Source organism: Sebastes fasciatus, chromosome 17, assembly GCF_043250625.1.
Source record: "Sebastes fasciatus isolate fSebFas1 chromosome 17, fSebFas1.pri, whole genome shotgun sequence".
NCBI classification, from domain to species: Eukaryota; Metazoa; Chordata; class Actinopteri; order Perciformes; family Sebastidae; genus Sebastes; species Sebastes fasciatus.
The window spans coordinates 19538292-19561987 of record NC_133811.1 but is presented as its reverse complement, the minus strand read 5'-3'; the positions used below and the strand labels follow the sequence as shown (position 1 = coordinate 19561987).

Genomic DNA, 23696 nt, shown 5'->3' with positions numbered 1-23696 from the left:
ATTATTAGTAGTAGTAGTAGTAGTAGTAGTTATATTGTTAGTTTGAGTAGGTGTCATTGTTGTAGTAGAGCTATTTTATTATTAAATAAATATATTTAATCATATCATAGGTGAGAACAATAAACTTTTTATAAACTGGATTCCTTTTGGTCTCGGTGGTAAATATACAGGTATTTCAGTCCAAATCATTTTTGCCACAATCAGCCTGTGTCTAATTTATCTTCTTTTCCTTGTTATTCTTCATCAGACCTCACTATTTTCTCCAACAAGTAAAGTTATGGTAATTTATTGAGCTTATTTTGAAAAGAGAGTGGTACAAAGACAGGTTTTTAAAAGTGTTTATAAAGATATTCAGCCTCCTTGGACTCCTTTGTGTTTTATTGTTTTGATAACATTTAATTAAATAAACAAACTGAAAAGAAAAATACAGTTTTTAATCTGATTTGGCTAATCAATCTAATGAAAGTATTGGTAGTACAGGGATGAAGAGGATCATTAGGCTTACATATACATACATATAAGCTACTAAGCTAGTACTGTAGTATGCTTTGTGTTGTGCCACCACTATTATTAGTAGTATCAGAAGCAGCAGCTGATATTGATAGGTCAGTGTTGTGTTTACAACTTGTCTCTGCTGCACCTTAGTGGTATAATCAGTTATTGCAGGTGTAATGATTTGCAGGTGTGCAGTGAGCATGGTGATACATAAATACTCTGAGCTTCAGCCTGGGTTTTCCCCCTGGTGATCTCCTCAGGTTGGTAACATTTCAGCATCTGAATGTCATCAAATGAGCATTACTGACATTTCTTTTCATTGCTCACTTTGGTTCCTGATGATTTTGGTTTTCTCTGTTAATTGATGAATTGGTGGTGTTTCAATGAAAGCTGCTGCAAGCTGCCAGGCCTTTAGTCTGATTTTATAAAAAAACACATTTGTTTTCTGTTTTAATGACAAGTTGATCTTTTCCTCTAACTCCAGAGATGTTTCGGAGCCTGTTCCTCACCATCGTGTGTGGATTTGCAGCGGCCGTTATCAATTCAGAACTGGATGGACACTGGGCACTATGGAAGAAGATGCATAATAAAGTCTATTCTCACCAGGTAAAACTAAGGTCTTAAACCAAGTCAACCTAGTCACTCTTAACACTTTGTTTGTTTCGACTGGCTTAACAGTGTGTGGATGTGTGAAGACTATTCTCCTTTTACATGCACACAGTACACCTTCTGTGTCTTCACCTCATGGTATCTGATAAGTGTAACGGATAAATAACTCAAGTATCGCATGTGGTTGAATGTCAATGCTGTGTTCCCAGATTGAGGAGTTGGGTCGCAGGCGGATATGGGAAGAAAACTTGGAAATGATTAATGTCCATAACCTGGAAACCTCCCTGGGCTTACACACCTATGAGCTGGCAATGAACCACCTGGGAGACCTGGTGAGTAGACTAGTCACCTATTTACTCCCCCAAGTGGTTTAACCTCAAAGCCATGCCAACAAACAAATGCATAAGGAAAGAACTGATCATTTTCTTCATTTGTAGACCACTGAGGAGATCATCAGCACACTGACGGGTACTGTCGTGCCCTTTGACCTGGAGAGGGTTCCTTCCAAGGTCAAGGTCAACACATTGCTACCACCATCAGTGGACTGGAGGAATGAAGGCCTGGTAACGGAGGTCAAAAAGCAGGTGAGGCATCAGCACACATTAACATCAGAACTTGGTTGTCTTTTGAAGAAGAGGCGGTCTACATGGGCAACTTCTCTATCTCCCAGGGTTCTTGTGGCTCTTGTTGGGCCTTCAGTGCTGTTGGCGCTCTGGAAGGGCAACTCAAGAAGTCTACAGGCGTCCTGGTATCCCTCAGTCCTCAGAACCTGGTGGATTGCTCCGTGAGATACGGCAACCATGGGTGCAATGGTGGCTTCATGACAAACGCATTCCAATACATCATTGAAAACCAAGGCATAGCTTCTGAAGCAGCCTACCCCTACATTGGCAAGGTGAACTTCCGAGACGATGCATGTGTTAAAATGTTAAACCTTGATTGTTAACTCCCCCAGCACATTGCTTTCTTTTCAGCGTCGTGAATGCAAGTATAACTCACAGTACCAGGCTGCTAACTGCTCGAGCTACACCTTATTACCGGAGGGAGATGAGTTTGCATTGAGGGAAGCTCTAGCTAGCATCGGCCCTATCTCGGTAGCAATTGACGCCTCCAGGCCCAAGTTTGTCTTCTACCGTCACGGTGAGTAGTGGCTTCATATCTCTTTTAAAAATACACATTTTATTTTGATGTAAGGAAGTGAGTTGTTCTTTTTTTTTTTTTTTGGATGTCTGCTTTCAACTTGAGCTCAGTTTTGCTTCCTGTTTTGCGTGGCTCTACAGGTGTGTACAGGGACCACACATGCACCCACAATGTGAACCATGGGGTGCTGGCTGTGGGCTATGGCACAGAGAGAGGGTACGACTACTGGCTGATCAAAAACAGGTGATTCTGGGAAGATTTTGATGATGTTCAATGGATTATAGGAATTGTATTTACATGTTTCTTGATTTATTCATTTAATTTTATGATCTTAATATTGTTCCATTGTAGTTGGGGTGAAAAGTACGGAGAGGAAGGCTACATCAAGATGGCTCGGAACCGACGCAACCAGTGTGGCATCGCTCACTATGCTTGTTTCCCCATCATGTGATCAACAACTCAATTTTTGAATGCAGCCTACATTTCTCAACACTGCTTTGGACATTATTTTAAATAAATCTTTTGATCCTCAATTTGTGGATTTTTTTTTTTTGTAACTTAATGACTGCAGCTGCTAAATCAATTGTGCTCAACCTTTTTCAAGTACTGGAACCTCGTGATGAGACAAGCATCCCCAGCTGCATGTTTAATTAATTTGTGCATAAACAAGCCAGATATTGAAGTCATTTAGCCTGTTTATACATCAGTAATATGTAAAGCAGGCCAGCCAGTTGTTGGTTCTTAAAACACATTTGAAGCCCGAACAAAATGCCACACAAGCTGGCTGTTTCAAGTTGCTGTCACAGATCCCCTGGCAATAACAATATAGACCACACAGATCTGTTGAGAAACTGCACTAGGTTAGTGGTTCCCAGCTTTTACTGCTTATGACCCCTTAATTCAAAGCAAGGTCTACTTGCAACCCTTCGTCATCACTTCTAGTAAGTGATGGATAAAATCAAAATGTCAAAGTTAATGAGGCTTCTGCAGTTGCGTTAGATATTTCTATATGCATTTCCTTAAGTTACAGTTCTCTGTTGTGCTTTGTGTATCCTAATAAAGACTTCTTTGGTAGATGCCCACTTAATCTGTCAGATGTTGAAGCAACATATTAGTGGATTTTGTCCCCCATCACTTACACTGGAAGCATGTTAGGAAGGATCTTTTAACGGCCAGTATGAACAGGAGGAATGATTAGAGCAAGTACAACTGTTTTCAATGTACATAATATGGGCCTGTGAGTAGTTTGAAGAAAGCCTCTTTAAATTAAACAGTGAGGAAAAAATCAAAGTGCAAAACAATTTTGTGACAGTTTTTGCCAATTAATCTTTCAAGTTCATCCTGTGACACCGTCCGATAGATGCCAGAGGTGGGAGCAAGTCACAATTAAGTCTTTGCACTCGAGTCCTAAAATTTGAGTTTTGAGTCCTAAACAAGTCATAATGTGCTCATCACCAAATGTAATGCCATTTGCGTCTCCGTCTGTAATTTTCGTTTTGCATATTGAAATGTTTTTTGTTGACCACTGCAAAGGTTTTGATACGCGAACGAAATATCTTTGGTATCTTTTTTTTTTCCAACTGGCACTCAGTAACGTAGCGTTAGTTCTTCATGGTTCTCTCCTGCTACTTGACCGGATGCTGTCGGATCGGTTCAAACAAAGTAGATCTGGGGAATTAACCAATCAACTTGCTGGGAATGACTTGCGTTAACTTTAGTTGATTCTGGAAATGAGGGGACATGAATTGATTAGTGGTACACTTTTTAAATAACGTACGTTTTAATCTTTGGGCTTGGGGGAATGTATCAAGTATTTTCAAATCAAAAGGCTCAAATCCAAGTGAAGTAACTGGTGTTAAAGTCCAAGTCAAGTTGCAAGTCTTTTTTATATTTTGTTAAGTCTGAAGTCATCAAATTTGTGACTCGAGTCCACACCTACCGTTGCAAAGTATGACCTACTGACAGTTTGAAGAAAAACTCTGAATTGTTGACTTCATGCTGTGTAATGCAAATCATGACATTGCTTTTCTTTCTTCAAGTTTTATTTCCATTATGATTTATCATTTTCTTCATAGAACTGGATAAATGGCACAAAAGTGCAAATCCCAGCATGATGAACAACTCTCACGTAAAATAAATACAGCACCTTTTCAGCATCACTAAAATATTCTCAATAACCAGAAGTAATAAATACTGAATGTACCAAGATTTTCAGTCTTCATTTACAAAACATAAAGACAACACACAATAGATTTTTGTGTCATATTGAACTTTTTTTTGGAATCATTTTCCGTGATCTTTTGTTCCACAAAGTCCAAACTTGCACGTACAAACATCTACAGTTTCTACACACGGTACATTGATTTTTTTCAATTGAACTCACATTTAAAGTAGAACTTTTTATCATTTAATAAACAGGTCAGAGTCAAACTAAAGAAAACGCAAACATAAATTCCTTCAGTCTGAACTACAGTGAAGGATTCTCGCAGTTTGTTGCAGATGAAGGAGTTGTTTTCTGGCATGGGTCGGCCCAGAACTGATCTGTGTGCTCTTAAAGAGTCGAGGAGACACAAACCATGCCATAAAAAGTCCTCCATCTCTATCAGACCGCCTTCATTAAAGGAAGTCTTCAGGCTGGTGTTCGCTAACACATCCCGTATCACTGCCATCATTATAGATAAAACTCAAACCAGTGACCCTTTTGATCAGTTTATACATATATATATAGAATGCAAATTCTACACATAATAACATTAAATAGTAAACTTTTACATTTTGGACAGGAGCTTCAATTTGACAGAGGGGGCTCTTTTGGTGAGTTGATAAACCGTGGTCCTTTTGGATTTAACAGACGTCCTGTTTCCTCAGAATTGGGGAAAGTGTCCACTTTATTGCTCACACTTTCCCCTTTTTAAAAACAGACTCACGAGGACAAACGAGTTTATGTCAAATTGTTCTTAATTTACGCACATTTTCTGCTCCCTTCGCCTTAAGCGTATTGCCCTTTTCCGGCCGTATCTTGCACCTCTGTGACAAGATGAATTGCACAATAACAAGCATCCTCCTCAGAAATTCAGGCTTATATATGTATATATATAAAAAAAGAGTTACCTGGGTCCGAGGTAAACAAGGAGCACAGTCACCACTAACTTACTTTCAGAACACATACTCAAGTTTCACCAATTTTAACCCCACTTTGATTAAGAACAATCACTGCAAGCAACAAATCTATGTCATCATACAACAATGAAAACACTAGTTCTTGCTTTAGACAAAAACGGCTGGCATACAGGACGTCCAAGAAGTCAGACAATACGATACAAACATGCGTCACGATTGGTTGAATACAGAAGGATTAGAGGGCGAAGTCGTCTTAGTGAATTTGAGATTTTCTAAACAAGAGAATAGCCCACGTGTCATCTGACTATCTTTGATGCAATTTTGTTTTTTAAAGACTGAATTGTATCAGCAAAAGAGCACCCGAGTCTATTATGAAGAACAGCAACATTAAATTCTACACTGCATATATTGTTGTTTTTTTCTCCTCTTAGTGTAAATATATTTCTGTGGTCCCCAACTGAGCTGTATTCATCGCAGGGATGAAAACACCGCAACAGAAAAAAGTAGAAAAATATGTGACAGACGATTTTAGAGTCAGTTTACACACATATACACAAACGTACATACATCCGCACATGAACGACACATCCAAACAGTCTCTTCAATATGAACAAGACGGGACGAACTGGTTTCATTAAATACACACAAGACAGTAAAGGAGAGATTTTGATCCTCAGAAATCTATAGTGGACACCGTTGAAGGAATAATTGGACATTTTGGGAAATGCAGCTTATTGGCTTTCTTGTTCAAAGTTAAATTGATGCTTTCATGAGTGCAGCTGCGCTAAATATGAAGGTTAGCTTAGCATAAAGACTGGAAACAGGCAGAAACGGCTAGCCGGGCTCAATCCAAAGGTAGCAAAATCCACCGACTAACACTTCTAAAGCTCACTAATTAACATATTATATCCATTTTATTTAATCCGTACAGAAACCAACGTGTAAAAACAACAAGTTGTGGTTTTATGGGGGGTTATTTGCCAGTTTCTTCAGATTTTGTTGCCTTTAAACAGAGCCAGGCTAGCTTTTCCCCCCGTTTCCAGTCTTTATGCTAAGCTATGCTAATCACCTCCTGGCTTCAACTACATAATGAACGCACAGACATGAGAGTGGTATCAATCTTCACAATAATTATCAAAATGTTGAATTATTCTTTTAAAGTCTCTCTCTCTCACACACACACATACGCACACACACACAAATACAGGTCAAGAGGTCAGACAAGCTCCCATAGCTGAGATAATATCCGCTATCTTTCTGAAGTGCGTGTTTTTCTTCACCCACAGACAACTCCAAAGCCTCTAACATCCTGAACACACACACACACACACACACACAATCCAGAGGACGTCTTTAGGTCAAACAACATACTCTACTGGGCAGCAGCAGCACCCACATACTCAACTCACTGATTGTCAGCACACATATTGATGTACACCTTTGGAGAAATGATACCGAAGTAGTGATATGTATAAATAATAGTACTCAGTTAGTTTTCAATAGGCAATTTTCTTGTTTACTTATCGATGGCGCAGTATCATACAGGGACACAGCGAGGGATAACTTTTCACTTTTTCTGCCACGAATGGATGCAGTAAGAGAACGACAGGAACAGGACCCCTTAAAATTAATTTAGACAAGTGATTTGTAATCTCTGTTTTCCCTTTGTGCCACACTGCCTGATAAATAGGACTTTTACTGATTCTTCTTCTTCTTTTGGTCCCGTTTGATTTGTACGGAAGCCCAGAAGGGCAAGCGAGAAAAAACATTTCTGGTGATCCATTTTCTAAGTCTGATCTAAATTGTTTTCTCTCCTGTGTTTATGACTTAAAATCAGATGAAAAAAATGTTTTGCCAGGATATTTCCAAGTTTCTTTTTTTTTACCTGTTTTCATACAGATGAAGAAAAAAAATAACTCATAATCAGCCTAAAATAATTTTCCCACCTTTTTTCACAGATGAAAGAAAAGGTACTTTGAAAGAGTATCCTTGAAAAACATTTTTTTTCACCTGTTTGTAAGTCACAGGAGAGAAAACAATTTAGATCAGACTTAGAAAAATGGATCACCAGATTTGTTTTTTTTCTCTCGCTTGCCATTCAGGGCTTCTGTAGCATTGTGCTTATGAGTATAATGAAGTCATCAGACTTTTATTAAGGGGCATTAACACAGGTTTAAGAAAGGATACTGCATTGTTTGTACGGTTTGAAGCCAAACAGGAAAAGACAAAACAACCAAATGACACTGAATTAGTAGCTTTTTCCAGAGCTTACTTTCTCTATGAATACTAAGCAAACTGCGAAGAAAGATAGTTTTTGTCAAATTCCTGTTTCTCAAGAATGAACTTCCACGCTCAAATGACTTGTTTTCACATTAAGGCTAATTAACGCAGCAATGCATATGAGACAAATTAATCAGTAAACTATCCTGCATGTATAATAATAATAATTTGGTGGAGTGGCGCTAAAACATAATACCAGCTGTGAACGTGGCCTAAACTTTTCACCACACCTGAGCTACTGCATGAGTTATATTTTATATAATTCAATGAATTAATGTGTGACCGCTGCTCCGTACATTCTGCTGTTGGATCAGTAAGATATATGGTCTACATGGCTGCACTGATTTCTCTAGTCTCACATAACAAAGACACACATGCACACTCACACGACTAATTTAGGCATTTACATTATAGCATCTGCTCTCACATTTAGCACTTGACCAAAATCCGTCCCACAGACGTCCCTGTGTTGCACTGCCACAGTTGTATGGTTCAACAACAGGGAGGGGAAAACATTAGTGTAACACTGAACACTGAGGAGCTGGATCAAACTATTCCCATTTACAACAGAGAATCCTGTGAAATGCATCTTCACCTGTCTGCGTTTGAGGTTATCAGTAGAGGAGTAGACTAGATTTATGCAGCGACGGGGAAATATTACATTCTCTGTTTCTGAATAAATCAAGCCTCGCTGGAATGTTTTCATATTATTTGATAGAAACAGGGAGTAGGCAGTGGTCAAGGGTCATGCAAGATTTTAAAGAAAATATATTCATCTTGAAGATCTTTTCGAAAGGAAAACTTTTCATAAAAGCACAAGCGTCGGCTGGAATGGAAATGTGAAGTGAATTGTACAAGCGGCAAATGAAAAAGCAGCACTGAAAGCCAGTCGCCGAGGCCGAGGACAGACGAGAAAGAAAAACACTGCATTCACATTTAAAAAGCGACCACGTACATAGACTAAATCTCTTTACGCTCCCCCATAAATGGCTTTTTTTTTCAGTCCCATCTCTACATTTGACATCTCTGTCTTCTTCTCAATTGTGTTTGGTTTTGTAGATCGGTGGGTCGGTGAGAAAAAACTCCCAGAAATTAACATTTTATCCCTACTGCACACCACAATTTGTACTGCATCACCCTGCTGCATGTTACACTTTAGGAAAGATCTGATGTTTTTGGTACCTGACGTGCAGCTGAAAGTGTTATCATTCAGATGTAGTCATATTTCAAAGGATTCTGGGCTTACAATGGGGATGGCAGTCTGCTCTGTTGGTGTGTGACGGGCAGCGCTGAAGCTCTCAGGGATGTTCTTGGGCTCTTGGTTGTCAAACACACACTCCAGCGGCGCTCTGCTGCCCACTGCTGCTCACTTGTTTTACTGCAACACTTGGCCTCGTGTTTCAGGCAACTTTGTTGCAAGGAAACTACCTGCAGCGAGTGCACCGGCGGCAAATATGATGGGTACGGCCTTGGTGATGCCAACAAATGACTGGAAGATGCTGATGCCCAGGACGGCCGCCAGCTTACAGAGGGCGTTCAGGAAGCCGAACGCTGTGCACCTGAAGACAAGAAGAGAGGGAGAAACACAATCACAGCAACTGATACAAAGAGGAGGAGTTTTAACTATACTGATCATCAAGGCCCTGCTTCAGGGTGATATATTACTGTATTTGAACATGCAGTTTTTCTTCTACTACACGGTCTCTGTAGTCATTTGTTGTACAGATGAGTCAAAATATGAAACAGCCACAAGCTGGTGCATCTCATGTTACCTTTTATCCGAAGGGTAGAGCTCCACTGTTATCACATCCAGGGCGTTCCACGAGGCGATGCTGATGCCACCAAACAGACACAAGAGGGCGATCATCCCCGACTCGCTGTTGCCGAACATCAGGAAGAAGCAGCTGATACATGATATGACACTGGATCCCGCTGATGAGAGAGAGAGAGAGAGAGGAACCAGAATCACATTAAGTTAAATAGCTTCTATATGGCCATGAGTGAATTACCTGCAGTGATTAGATTTACTTACCCAGCATCCTTAAACGCCCAATTTTGTCCATTAATAGAGCCGACACGATGTTGCCAGGCAACACCGCCAACGTGCCGAGGAAGTTGACAAAGTATATCATGTAGGCATTGTTGAAGTCGTCGCTGAAGTCGAGCATGCAGCCCTCCTTGTTGTGGAGGAACGTGCTGTTGTGCAGTTTACAGTCAACAAACCTGTATTTGAACAAATCTGATGAAAGAGAAAAAGGGGGAAAGAGAGAGAGAGAGAGAGAGAGAGAGAGAGAGAGAGAGAGAGAGAGAGAGAGAGAGAGAGAGAGAGAGGAGTGTCATTTCTCTTAAATTCATAAATACTTGAGGAATTGATTCACATAAATGCTACTGTGTGGGATGGGTTTTTGCAAATCCTATTTTTTGACCCCTAAATTTTAAAGTTTAATTTTTTAAATCTGTGTTTTCTGACTGTAGAGCTGCCATAATCCAGATGAGAGTTGTTGAAAAAGTGTCAAAATGTTGATACCCTCATCTAAATCACCTCAGGCAATACAGACTCATTTACGGAGGTTGTTAGGGCAGCCTGAGCAGAGGGTTACAGACACTGGAAAAACGTTCACCTACTCTGCATGTTTTCCAGATCAAATTAAATAAAGTAATCTACGTTTTTATTTACAGTTTATCTTCTCCTTCTTCTCCCCCCCTGGGCTTAAAATTGCTACTATTACATACTATGACGTTGTGAACACGGGACATGAATGAACAGCTGATTGTAAAGTGAAAGTAAAACGTAATGCACTGGAAACAAACAGCGGTCTCCTGGGTGAAAGCCCTGTGTTTGTTGGACCCATCCACCTCCCCTACCACCCATCCTGTGTGTCTCTTTCACTCTTTAACCTACACTCCTACTCCTGCTGCACTTTCTCGGTTGCCATGGATGGGTTTACATCATAGTTAATGGAACGCCTGGTGCGTCTCGTACCACCGGGAAAGGGTACTTTGTGCGGCGGTATCGAGCGTATCGATGGCCGTGACAAAGCGTTGGTATTTGAGGCCCTGGGAATGAGAACGGGCTGGAATATCAACCAATGATGAGGACTGTACTCTTTATAGCAAAGATTATAACACAGATACAACATGATTTATCATATCAGGTCTCTATCTTTAAATTTTTGGTTATACTATTAATTTGTATTTATTTTTTATTTTTGAATGAAGAGCCTCTGATTTCATCGTTCCTCCCTGAAACCAAAGCTATCTACACACTTGCATGAATTATCAGTTTCTCTAAAAAAGAGAGGATTGAATGACCTCTCAGCAAAAGAAACCAGCACATTTGCACAACCAAACCTCCGTCGGAGGCTGCTTTTAATCAAAATTCCTTTCAGGCAGATATTAAACATAAAAACAGCATCCATCGCTATGAACTTTTTAAAACAAATAACAAAATAGGTCAGAAGAGGTCACAAGGCTTGTGACTTTATTTTCTGTTTCTTCTTTGCTGCCTGCAGCTGCACAAAACTACACGATGAGATTTTCTGATGACACTGCTGAAACTGCTTCCATACCAATAACCAATAACAGTTTTATTAAAGAGAGTCAGGCGTAAGAGTGCTGAATGATCATAAAATCTTAGATGTCCAAATGACATAAACATAAAAGAATGTATCGTTGGCTTCGTGGATGAGAAGTGTGCTGCTGTAAAAGCTGCTGAGGCGTCTCTGTTGGGATTTAAGAAACAGTTTCTCTGTTTTCTCAGGCACAATCTGACACTTTGATGGAAAGCAGCAACAACCCACCCCGGACGACAGCTGCACAAATAAATGATGTCATCTTAACACACACATGAGTTGGTCTTGTGTCGTGTCTAAGAAGAAGAAGAAGAAGCTTTGGTTGTGATTATCCACTAGTAAACAAATTCTTACATCTGTTTTTTCGTAATCACAAAGCACTGTTTCGCAGCTAATCGCATCACTCTGCTGCCAAAAGGTCTGGGCTGGATTTGTTTCACGTTGCTACGGTAACAAGTTCTGATGCAGCGTAACCCAGGGATACTGGCAACAGAATGTTTCCATGGTTGCAGTCCTGCTGATCATCTGTGTTTTATCTTTTTCTCTATTTTTACTTCAGGCTGCAATAAAAACTACTTAAAATTCAGATTTAATCTCAAATGATTTGTGTTGTTGCTGAGCAGCTGTGTAATATACAGTGATCATTACAAACTGTTTACACGCAGTGTTTTACATCACTTTAAGGCTACACTAATCAGTTATACTAACAACGTATCAAATGACTATATAATGTAATAGTCACTGAGCCGGCTGTCAATCACTCACAAACTCTGATCAAACAGTCAAACTATGCAGCGCTGATCAAATATGAATCAATATTCTGTTACTGTAATGCCTATTTTTCGCCTCAAAATGTTTTCAGAATCATCTTGTAGTGTACTGTTTAGCTGTAAAATTAGAAAGTTTGTGACCCGGCTGCCATGTTGAGATCAGTTGAGGAAGTACCGAGCACCGCCCACCAGCCGGAGCACAGCCAATAGGATCATTCTCTCTCTGAAATGACCTGTGATTGGCCAAAGTCTCCCGTCATGGGTTAGATTTTTTAAAGCCTGAAAACAGAGTCATGAGGAGGTGCAGAAGTCTAGTTTTCTCTCAGAACACTTGAATTACAATATGCTGAAAGGTTATTATGGATTTTTTGCCCAATTACGCCAAAAATATTCTGCCTACAGCAGGTTTATAATCCACTGTACACTACCCGCCAAGCACCCAAAGACAGGCAGACAAAGTTAGCGACTAGCTGGTGAACATAGCGGAGCATTTTAGCAGCGTAAGAGCTTAAAGGAGAGTGAATATTAGATTTACATCTGCTGGGTGGCCAGAAATATGACTCCAAATGAATGCTAATGTTGCTCAGTGTCTGCTGGATGTGTAAATAAATCCATTAATGCAGGTTTGAATTGAATATCTTGGGGTTTTGGACTGTTGTCGGGACAAAACTTGAAGATTCGAAGACTTCACCTTGAGCTCTAAGTTTTTTTGATTGGCACCTTTTCTTTACATTTTAATAGACTAAATGATTAAAACATAAAACAATTAACCTTGGTGCACATCAATACTGAACACACTGATGAATTTCCAATCGTATTTACCTGTGTTATAGAACAAACTTGCAATGAAGGTGCAGTTTCTGAAGATGGTGTGTGTGGAGGTGATGTCCTCAAAGTAGCACTCCTCAAACACCGAGTCTTCAAACACCATGGACTTCATCTTCAGGTTGAGGAACCTAGTAAACAGGTTGTAGTTTTATGCTTGTGCTTTATTGTTGATTTCATTCAAATGTAAATCTGACAGATGTGACTAATCCACTCACTTGTCATTGAAGTAGTGTCCCTCGCGATGCACCTGGTTTTCCAGGGTGAAGTTAAAAGTGACGTGCTCCACTCGTTCCTTAGTGAAGGTCAATGTGCGTGAGTCATACTCCTGCTTCTGGATGTACTTGATCATGTCGGGGAACCACACCGTCAGACCGTAATAGCTGCAAAGTATTTTAAAGTCAGTACAGACGACATGAGGCTCAAAAGTGAACGTGATTCACCGCATAGCAAAAGTTTTATGAGTTTTTAGTTTACCTGAAAGACATGGTAAACCAAACAGCCATGAGCATGAAAGTCGTCCGTTTATATTCTGGGCTGAAGCAGGCGATAATGTTATTCCGGATCTGCAACGTGTGAACAAGAAAACACAAAGCGAGGAGGACCAGATTTAGACTCCTCACAAGGTTAATTTGTCTGATTAAATTAAGTTATGTTGACACACATTGCATATGCTCTTACTTTGATCTGATGATCGTGTGATATTTCAGCTGCAACATTTATGAGCAGTAACATGCAACTTGTAGAGCTAGAATTGACTTTATGAATAGGAGGTAAAGCTCAAATGCAACACGACAGCAGCCAGGCTGGTTTCCCCAAAATGTCCTCGTTCCAAAGATCTTTGCATGGACCCACGTGAAACTACGTCGTTAACAACTTCAACATTTCGAGTGAAGACTATTCGCAGTAGGCGATAAGCGGGTGGTGTAGTAGCAGATTCAGAAGGAAACGGAGGGTGTAGGCGTGCAGCAGAACGTAGGCTGAATGCAAATTAAAATCAGGCACAAAGCTGGTCAAGTTTCTGCCCGGAGCAGTGGTGCTGCAACAATGTGCAACACAATGAAAACACAAGCTTAAACACAAGAAAGTCAAATACAAACATAAAATATTTATTCACTCTAGGCTAAAAATGATTCGACTGTTTCACCTAATTTAATTTTAGGAGACAAAAAGCAGCAGAGAAAGTCTGTATGTGGATATAGCATAGGAAAAAAAATTAATAAATAGTTGATTTTCCGGTTTTAATTCACTCATAAAATCAGATGCAGGTCAAGAAGGCAAAATAATTCATTAGGAACAAGTTGGCATTTTCAACCTCTTAGCTACTCTTGTACTTGCTGCCTGCTACGCCTCCATCCACACTGCTCGTCTCCACCGATGCCAGCTCCGCTGAGGCCTTTTACAGCCAACCCCAAGCTGTAAAAGGCCACAGCTTCAAACTCTGGTACAATAAGACTGTATTTTTTAAAGGAGCAGAGATCTCAGATAAGATCTCAGGGGTGTTTTATTCATACTTTTAAAACGTGGTTACAGTTTTGGTCCAGAACTGCAAATCAAATCTCCGTCACTCACCTGTTGGGAAATGGCTATCATCTTCATCTTGTAGCGCTTCCAGACCGGAGTATCGGTGCCAGTGTCCACCAGCTCATCCACCTGTTTCACCGTCTTAATTGTGGTGACCTTGGATGAAAGAGACGCAAGTCCTTCAGCCAGATGTCATGATCTAATAAAATCTTTTAACTACAACAAGTGGCATTTCTGAAAAGAATTCCTGGTACTGTCATACAGGTAACACAGTGACAGGTAAAGGATGAAGCAAACATCAAGTGTAACTATGTCAAATAACAATAGTCATTTTTACTTTTGTTGTACCTTTAACTACGTGTTGTTTTTGTTTTTCCAAGATTTTTATTGTTTTTATGCCAACACACTGAAATGTACACATGAAGTGCGGAAGCAGACGTTGTTTGGACCTTATAATCTATAAGAAGGGTAATGATTTCAGAGTAAAGGGAAACTATTTCTAAGCTACTGACTGTTAGTTTATATTATTAAAAGTGAAAATCCAATTCCTTATGTTTTCATTGCATAGAATAGCGGCTAATTTCTTGTTTATGTACTTGCTAGAATAAAACGTATGTGTCTTTCTCTCTCTTCCTCTTCCTTCTTACCTGTCATCTCTCTGCTATCAGCTATCTAATAAAAGCATAAAATGCCCCAAAACGTAAAAGTGTTGGTTGTGAGCTGATCAAAACAGTATGATTTAATGTAACAATATTTTCTCAGAGATACTCACAGAAAACACCTTCTCTGGGTGTCCCTTTGCTCGCATGTTGGTGTCATGAACTTGCTTCAGAATCATCCAGCCTTCGTCATGTTTGCCATTCTGTTTGAAAGAAAAGTAAACGACATATAACCATTCTGTTATTTATCCCCCTTAATTCAAACATTCAGAGGAACATATGATCTCAACTCAAGATATTTTCACATTTTGAATAACTCATACATGAGTAACACAACATAATACTGCCAGATTGTTGTCAACAAGCATGTGTGCTAACCTCTAAGTAGAAGCGTGGGCTCTCTGGCATGGCACTGAGGGCAGCGATGGCTGCAACAGAAGGAAATGCGCACACTAACACAAACACACGCCAGCTATGGAACTGATACGCCGAGCCCATCTGGAAACTCCATCCTGAGAAGAAGAAAACGCAAAGAAATGAGCTCACACCTTCACACACTTTCATTTTGCCCTACAAATGTAAGTCGTGTCAATAGCAGATAAGGTCAGACAATCGATCTTTATAGAGCACAGGCTGGAATATATTTAATGCAATGTGACATTGTATGAACCGTGTTCTTATTTTTCCTCCCTCCAAGGAAGTCAGAGGTCAGATGCAGCGCAGTGTTTCTGGGAAGACGCTTGCTCTCAAACAAGCTTAAACCGGCATGGTTTTATCAACTATTGTTAACACTTTGTTTGCTGCAAAAATATCTAAATTTAGAGGAATAGTTGGACATTTTGGGAAATGTGCTTATTTGCTTTGGCGGAGAAGAAGATTGAATACCACTCACGTTACCACAGTCTTGGAAAAAGAAGAGTGAGCGGAGGGGAATTCAGTTGGTTGCAATCTGCAACCGCACCACTAGATGCCATCAAATCCTACACACTGTCCCTTTAAATATAAAGCTACACGCAGCAGTTTATTTTACCATAAAGACATTAAATATTATTTTGGGATATTCCCCAAATGTTGAACTATTGCTTTAAGTGTAAATGAGGACAATCGGCTAGCTTGAACAGAGGTAGCAAAGATAGCAAATCATAGCCTCATAAATCGAGGGAGAGGTTCCTGTAGCCTACTCACCGTAATGTGGGATTATACCCCAGGCCATGGCAGATGCGTATATTCCCCCACACATCCAGAACATGCAGAGCCAACTGAGGTGCTCGCCACGCTTCTCTTGGGACAGAAATTCAGAATAGTAGGAGAACACGATGGGAATCGAGCCACCAATCCTGCAAAGATCAGAAACCAACTGAGTCCTTGTGTTTAAGAGTCGAAGCACACAGAGTTTAGGTTGACAGATTAAAAGCATTTTGTACTGAGAAACAAGACCTAAATTTATTTATTTCTTATTAAATATCCTCAAACACCACATATACCATATGCATTGGCTCTTTAAAGTGCTGATACACATTGTCAGCCACTTGTTTACTTTGAATAACTGTATTATGGATTATTTGCTTATGATTAGTCCATCACATTGGTGTGAAACTAAGTCACAGAAGCTCTGTAGGAAAGTTGATTTGAACACAAATGGAAATGATTTTAGGATCACTATACTATACTTACAAAATTAAACATTCCTCTACAGATATATTGAAATGTATGATTTATCTAATTAGGTCTTTGCCCTGCTGGATTGTAACTGTAGATCATCCCTGTAAACTAACTAACTAAACTAACGGTGCAGTGAAGCGACTGACAAATCAGATCAGAATAAGTTAAAAATATATTCAGTGTTTTTCAATTTACCCAACACCTGAGAGGAGTCGGCAAAACAGAAAGGTGCTGTAGCCCTGGACGAAGGAGGAGAAGAAGGAGAAGATACTGTTGATGGAGAGGGAGATTAGGAGAGACTGTCGACGGCCTATCCGGTCAGCCATAGCCCCCCAGAGGAAAGCCCCGACCATCATCCCAAAATATACAATCAGACCTGTGGAGAGAGCAAAGGAGATGAAACTATTATAGCAACAAATAGGTCTGTCCTGTCTTCTTTATTTCTGTTGTACTCCTACTGTTTTGTCATGAGCTTTTCAGGTTCATGCTTACTCTGCTGGCCTCTCAAGACAGGCAGACAACTCTTCTTATTGTCAACAAATCCCATGAAAACACCAAAACCAATAATAAGTTATTTCAGCAAGCCCTTTCTCTACTTAAGACATTTTAAAACAGGTCACACACGTATAGTTTCTTTTTTTAAAGGCTAAGTAATTTCCTGAAACAGCTGGGCACTGTCGTTTTTAGCAAACGTTACTCAAACAGGAGTAATTAGTGTACTTGTTGGGGACTATTTTGAGCTGCAGATTAATACACAGTTGGTGCTCTATTTGTCGAGTTGTTCCAGCAGCAGGACGGTGTACGTAGGATTGACTCAAAGTGCTCATGTTCGTGATAATACAGGAACACGTCACCTAGTGAAACAATGTGGCTCATTGATGGGTTTTTAATAGTTTTTGGACAAGAATGAAGCTCTATGGCTCAGAGGAATACAATTTGGATTCACAGCCAATACGTGTTAGTAGGTTGGTTTTGGAGATGTGTTGACAATAAGAAAAATATAGACAATAGACAGCCTTATCCTTTAAGCAGCATCAAATGCATTGTGACAACAGAAGGAGGAGACGCTGTAAAACAGCCTTACCTAGCATGCTTTTGTTAGGTTCAGACAGGCACATATCCTTCTCAGCGCTGGGCAGGACAAACCCGACCACGAAGATCTCCACGCCATCTGCCATGAGAGCCAGCCCCAGCACAAAGTACAGGGTCCACTGGAACTTCCCGTGACCACACTCTTGTAAAATGGTCTCGTACTGTTGAGCCAGCTCCTCCTGGTCCTTCCTCCTCTCGGCCTCGGACACTCCGACATCTGTGAATTGCTGAGCGCCGGCCCTCACCGAGCCCGGACCTCCAGCCAGGCTGCCCTTGCCCGATTCGGCCCGGGGGATTCCTTGATACTCGCCCTCGTAGATCTCGTCATCCTCATCGTGACCCTCTGTGGAGTCACTGTGGCCGCCCTCATCGTCGTTGGCCGCCTGGCTGTCTCCACGGTAATAACCTCCGTCCTGGCTTCCCTGCGTGGGGTATTCATCGTCATCATCCTCTTCGAACCGGTTGTAGGAGCGCTTGCTGTACTCGTCGGTCACCTTATCCACCGAACGGCCGACCTTCTTAGATGCTTGGCGCTTGACTTCTTTGGCAATGTCTTTGGCGCCTTTTATGAAGGCAGTCCGGTTTTGGTAGCCGTCCTCCATTTTAAAGAGGTTCAGAAGATTCAAAAGTGGTCAAAGGTTTAGCGGAGAGGCCACCTGAAGCTTCAGTGTGTTCAGGATACACCTCACGGATCTGAAGAGTGGTCAGTCACTTGACTGACAACAGGCTCTTCTTATGTCTGGGGAGAAAATAGAAATATGAATTAGCCAATCTTATATAATTTTCATTCGGGCATGTAGTGGTAGGTTTCATGTTATCAAGAGAGGCATTTAATAGGAGCTTCAAAAGCATCAGTGCACATTTCTGGTAAGCCATTACAATGGATGGATTCCTGAAAGGGCCCTGAGCCCTCAGGCCCTTCAGCCTGTGCCCAGCAATCCGCTGTCTTAAGTGAGTGTCGAAATGAAATAACATTTCTCGGAAAAGCCAATCAATAAAAAGAGACACCAAATTACTGCAAGGAGACGCAAAACAGCTCCAAAGAGACACAAAACGACTACAAAGAGACACAAAATTACCACATAAAGACACAAAATGACTACAGAGAGACACAAAATTACTACAGAGACACAAAATTACTACAAAGACACACAAATGACTACAAAGAGAGACACAAAACGACTACAGAGACACCAAATGACTACAAAGACAAACAAATTACTGGAGACACAAAATTATTACAAAGACTATAGCGAGACACAAAAAGACTACAAAGAGACACAAAACGACTACAAATAGACACAAAATGACTACAAAGAGACGCAAACGACATAAAGAGACACAAAATGGCTAAAGAGAGACCAAAAATGACTACAAAGAGACACTAAATGAGACACAAAATGACTACAAGGAGACACAAAATGACTACAGACAGAAACAAAATGACTGCAAATAGATGCAAATTATTGCAAAGAGACAATAAAATGACTACAAAGAGAAATAAAATCACTATCAAAATGACTATAGAGAGACACAAAAGGACTGCAAAGAGATGTAAAACTACCACAAAGAAAACAAAACAAAGAAACACATTTAAAAATGTCTTTGTCATTGTTTGTAGTTGTTTTGTGTCTCTTTCAGTCTGGGTGTCTTGTCTCTACCTACAGTATGTAAGAGGGGGATCTTTTTCTTTGAACTGGTCATTCTTCTTTTTTCATTGAGCTAACCAAACCACCTAACCAGCCTTTAATCGCATGTTTCCAGACTGCACCTGTTGCGTTTCCATATGTTGCCCAGCATGTGTTCACTGCTGAGTCACAGAAGGGTCTGAGCGAGTAATTACAGGGCGCGACATCAAGCCTTGGATGGTGAGAGTGATTTTTAATGGACATTTCTTGGTGTGGAAGTTCACAATGAAGAGCTACAGTACGTGACCATGACTCAGATGTAATGTGACTGATATAATGCTCCAAAGGATCAGTGAAGGCCTTCCAGATCACTGTTTATGAGGTCATCCCATAACACCTCTTCATTATTTCTTTTAAAGACTGCTCAAAAGCCTGCACTAAAACGTAATGTTTTTGATTAGTTTAAGTAATTCAAAAAACGCATTAACGACATTGAAGAAAGACGTTCCTTAATTCAAAAAGTGAACAACTGCAGAGGAGCTGTGTGCTAAAACAAATGAGGCTTGAAATTGGGGAAAAAGAAGCCAGAAAACGGATGTCCACTCTATAAGTCTGCTGCAGTATCACATCTCCTTTAGAGAAAAACATTTATAAGGCACTGACTCGTGTAGTTCACCGACGATACCCACATCCATATGCTGCTGTATTAAGACGCCGTGGGCCACGGGTCGCCATGCAATAAAACAACACGTCACTTCGATTTTGCGGTGCAGTGAGACAGCAGACACAGAATGAGAGGCATCGCTGCGGCGCTCACTTTGACCCCTGTTTCAAAAACAAGGTCTGACAGGTAATAATGGGCCAACGGAGCTTTATACAGGGCCAGAGACATGGTTTCATAAACACTGAGGTCAGGGGTCAGCCATGAAAAGAATCCTGGGACATTTTCTGGTATAAAAATGGTTTCTTATTTCTTTATTTTTCATTTTCTTTAAGATATTTAAGATGTATCTCCCTATATGATGGTCTAAATGCTGCTTCACAGCGTTCCCCACGCCCCCACAGTACAATTATAATGGTGAAATAAAAAATCCCATCATATTATAATATTTCTGTAGTCAAACAGTCAAACATAGAATAAAATCAGCCTTTAAAACACACCACCACCAGAATGACAAACCTGCTCTTTCAGTTGTTAAAATCCCCAAATTAACATAAACAAATACTGAGTACATGAAATCCATGTTCTCGGTGACAGCTACAGCCCTGCGTTATGCAGACGAGATGTTACTTTGTTCAATCACACCGTGAAACCGAATTCATGTTTGTTTAGTGGTGCAGGTAAAGCTGCAGTAGGTAGAAATGGAGCAAATATGATTTAAAAAGTTATTTTTATAAAACGGTCACTATATTCTGACAGTAGTGCATGTGTCCTCCAATGCTCCTAATGGCATCTGCAAGATTTCACAGACCAGAGGAAAACAACCAATCAGAGCCGAGCTGCAGCCTGCCGTCTCTGAGCAGCTGTTAAGCACTCGTAAACTCCGATCAAACGGTCAAACTAGGCAGCGCTGATCAGATATGAATCAATATTCTGTTACTGTAATGCCTATTTCTCGCCTCAGATGTTTCCAGAATCATCTTGTAGTGTACTGTTTAGCTGTAAAATGAGAAAGTTTGTGACCCGGCAGCCATGTTGAGATCAGTTGAGGAAATACCAAGCACCGCCCAGCAGCTGGAGCAAACGTTCTCATTTTACAGCTAAACAGTACACTACAAGATGTTTCTGAAAACATTTGAGGAGAGAAATAGGCATTACATTAACAGAATATTGATTCATTTTTGATCAGCGCTGCCTAGTTTGACCGTTTGATCGGAGTTTGTGAGTGATTGACAGCTGCCTTCATTGAAAGAACAGCCAATAGGAACGCTCGCTCTCTGAAATGACCTGTGACTGGCCAAAGTCTCCCGTCACAGGCTAGATTTTTTAAAGCCTGAAAACAGAGCCATGAGGAGGTGCAGAAGTCTAGTTTTCTCTCAGAACACTTAAATTACAATATGCTGAAGGGTTATTATGGAATTTTTGCCCAATGATGTCAAAAATATTTTGCCTTCTGCAGGTTTAAGACCAAAATATCTGCTAATTGGTATAAACGGGTACAATATAATATGTTGAAAAAGACTATTTTATTATTTTACAGTTATCTAAGATATACCTGTACAAGCATCTGTATCCTGGTCAACGCACAATACACACGTGTTTGATTTTGTTTCTATGTTAAATTTAGTTCAAACGTCATCTCCAGCCAGAGATGCTTCGCTGTCAGCATGATGAGCAGATTTACCAGCAGAGATCAAAGGAACCCCACAGGCCCGGTCAGCCAGGCTAAACTGTCGGACACTAACCTAATAACGGCCTGGACTCAAGCACTTACAGGCCTCTAATCGGGGACAGTGTTTGCACAATATGGAAAGTAAAGCTCCACGTTAATATTCATTTCCAAAACACAACCAATTTAACATCAAAAAGTAACAACAGACAACATTTTACACTATTACTACCAACATATACAGTATTCTATAAACTCACCCCTACAAACATTAAATACAAACTGAATATTCCCATCAAGTCATACTGGTTTTCTGTCATTTGTTTTGGACCTTATATATTTGTGCTATTTTAAAATCAACATAGATAGATAGATACATAGATACATAGATACATAGATAGATAGATAGATAGATAGATAGATAGATAGATAGATAGATAGATGCACAGCTACTGAATCCTTTATGCAACAGGTAACCTACAGATGCACTCCTTTAATTCTCTTTTTTAAACTAGAAAGGCGAGCACTAGTCCAGTCAGACTCAAACAAAGGCTTTTAAACCCACTTTCCTCATTACTGCCCTGTAGTCAAGTTGACAGCATCTCTAAAGCCCCATGAGGCCTGCAACACAGCACTGTCAGTGATAGAGCAGGATGAAGATGAGGAGGATGGATGTGTTTTTGCTCTCTGTGTTTGAGCAACCGTTTTTATTTATTTATATGTTTTTACTTTATTTTCTCCCCCCATTCAAAAATCAATCAGCATCAGGTTACCACTTCCTTATAAGACCAAGCAGAGCAGATATAGCATCACATCATATTATCTTATTAAAGCACTGGATTTTTATTAGAATAAGAAGATTAATAATACAGATATAATCAATCCTATTGACGACAGCCACAGAAAAAATAACACAAATCTATCTCCTATAATATTATGCTATCCTATTATTATTATTATACTGCTTTTTTGTGTCTTTTTCAGAAGCAGTAATTGCCAGCAAGAAGATGCATTCAAGAGTCTGGTTAAAATATGTGTAAATGTAAGCCTCCAGTTCATAATCATTGATGTTTAAAGAAAGAAAAAAAAAAAAAAAAGGCCTTGTCGCTAACAGGCCAATTTATACCAATCCAGCCAACAAATAAAACCGGATTAAAAATCTAAATCTGTCACAAATAGCATCCGATCGTCTGCTCAACTGCATCCTGACATCTGTGCTCATTCTTAGAAATCACACTGGCAGCTCAGTTTGTCACGACTTGGATTAAATTATAGGCCCAAGACTCGATTCACAAAATCGATCTTAATTGCTGTGTGAAGCAAACACGCCCATCATCAGCTCTTCAACATGATGTCTTCATGCAAAAAAAGATATAAGACACTATAAGACGACATCAGTTCATTATTATAGGAGATATATTCAAGCATACCTTTTATTCCTGCGATGGGATCCCTCTCTCTCCCTCTCTTCAGCCTGGAGATGGTGGTGATGAGGAAGGATGAGGAGGAGGATGAGGATGATGATGCGTACGAGGCTGTTGCCGTGAACCGAGTGATGATGATGATGCTGTGCGGTTAGGAGAGGAGAGAAGCCCACTCACATCCACACACACATCCAGTCAGAGTCAGAGTGATGTGCAGGGGTCCCCTCCCCCATGCAAAAACCCCTCACCAACACATTAACGCCTTCATATCTGGAGGGGCTTTTTTTTTGGTGCACACAATCTGCGCACTTTTGCACAAGCTATTGCACCTTTAAGATCATGCTATTTAAGATTTTTTCCCACCATATCTAATGATGTTTGTGCATAACATGTTGGTTGGGCTCATATTACAACACTATGCATGTGTATGATGCACCATTGCACGCATGCGCGCACGCACGCACAGACAGCTCATTCTCATCCATCTGCTTTTTTAGCAAAATACATGATTGTGTCTGTATACATGAATATCTGAATTGTGCTGCACAGACAAACACACGTGCAAG

At 40.2% G+C, this 23696-nt stretch overlaps 3 protein-coding genes across 4 annotated transcripts in view; 2 read left to right on the top strand and 1 right to left on the bottom strand.

Moving 5' to 3' along the window:
* Nucleotides 1-23696, top strand: part of LOC141754781 (type-4 ice-structuring protein LS-12-like) — a 409136-nt gene that overhangs the window by 354639 nt on the left and 30801 nt on the right. The window lies entirely within an intron of this gene.
* LOC141754778 (cathepsin S-like) lies at nucleotides 620-2777 on the top strand. Its single transcript, XM_074614055.1, has 8 exons — nucleotides 620-755; nucleotides 980-1101; nucleotides 1314-1436; nucleotides 1542-1688; nucleotides 1775-1999; nucleotides 2079-2244; nucleotides 2385-2487; nucleotides 2596-2777. Exons 2-8 carry the CDS (start codon nucleotides 982-984, stop codon nucleotides 2693-2695), a joined length of 984 nt encoding a protein of 327 aa, XP_074470156.1. The 5' UTR covers nucleotides 620-755; nucleotides 980-981; the 3' UTR covers nucleotides 2696-2777.
* On the bottom strand, nucleotides 7437-23396 carry LOC141754773 (synaptic vesicle glycoprotein 2A-like). Its single transcript, XM_074614046.1, has 13 exons — nucleotides 23137-23396; nucleotides 17741-18487; nucleotides 16852-17032; nucleotides 16180-16331; nucleotides 15373-15506; nucleotides 15108-15197; nucleotides 14384-14491; nucleotides 13289-13377; nucleotides 13030-13194; nucleotides 12809-12942; nucleotides 9677-9883; nucleotides 9417-9576; nucleotides 7437-9203 (listed from the first exon to the last, which is right to left on the bottom strand). The coding sequence occupies exons 2-13, from the start codon at nucleotides 18348-18350 to the stop codon at nucleotides 9020-9022; spliced, it is 2214 nt and encodes a 737-aa protein (XP_074470147.1). The 5' UTR covers nucleotides 18351-18487; nucleotides 23137-23396; the 3' UTR covers nucleotides 7437-9019.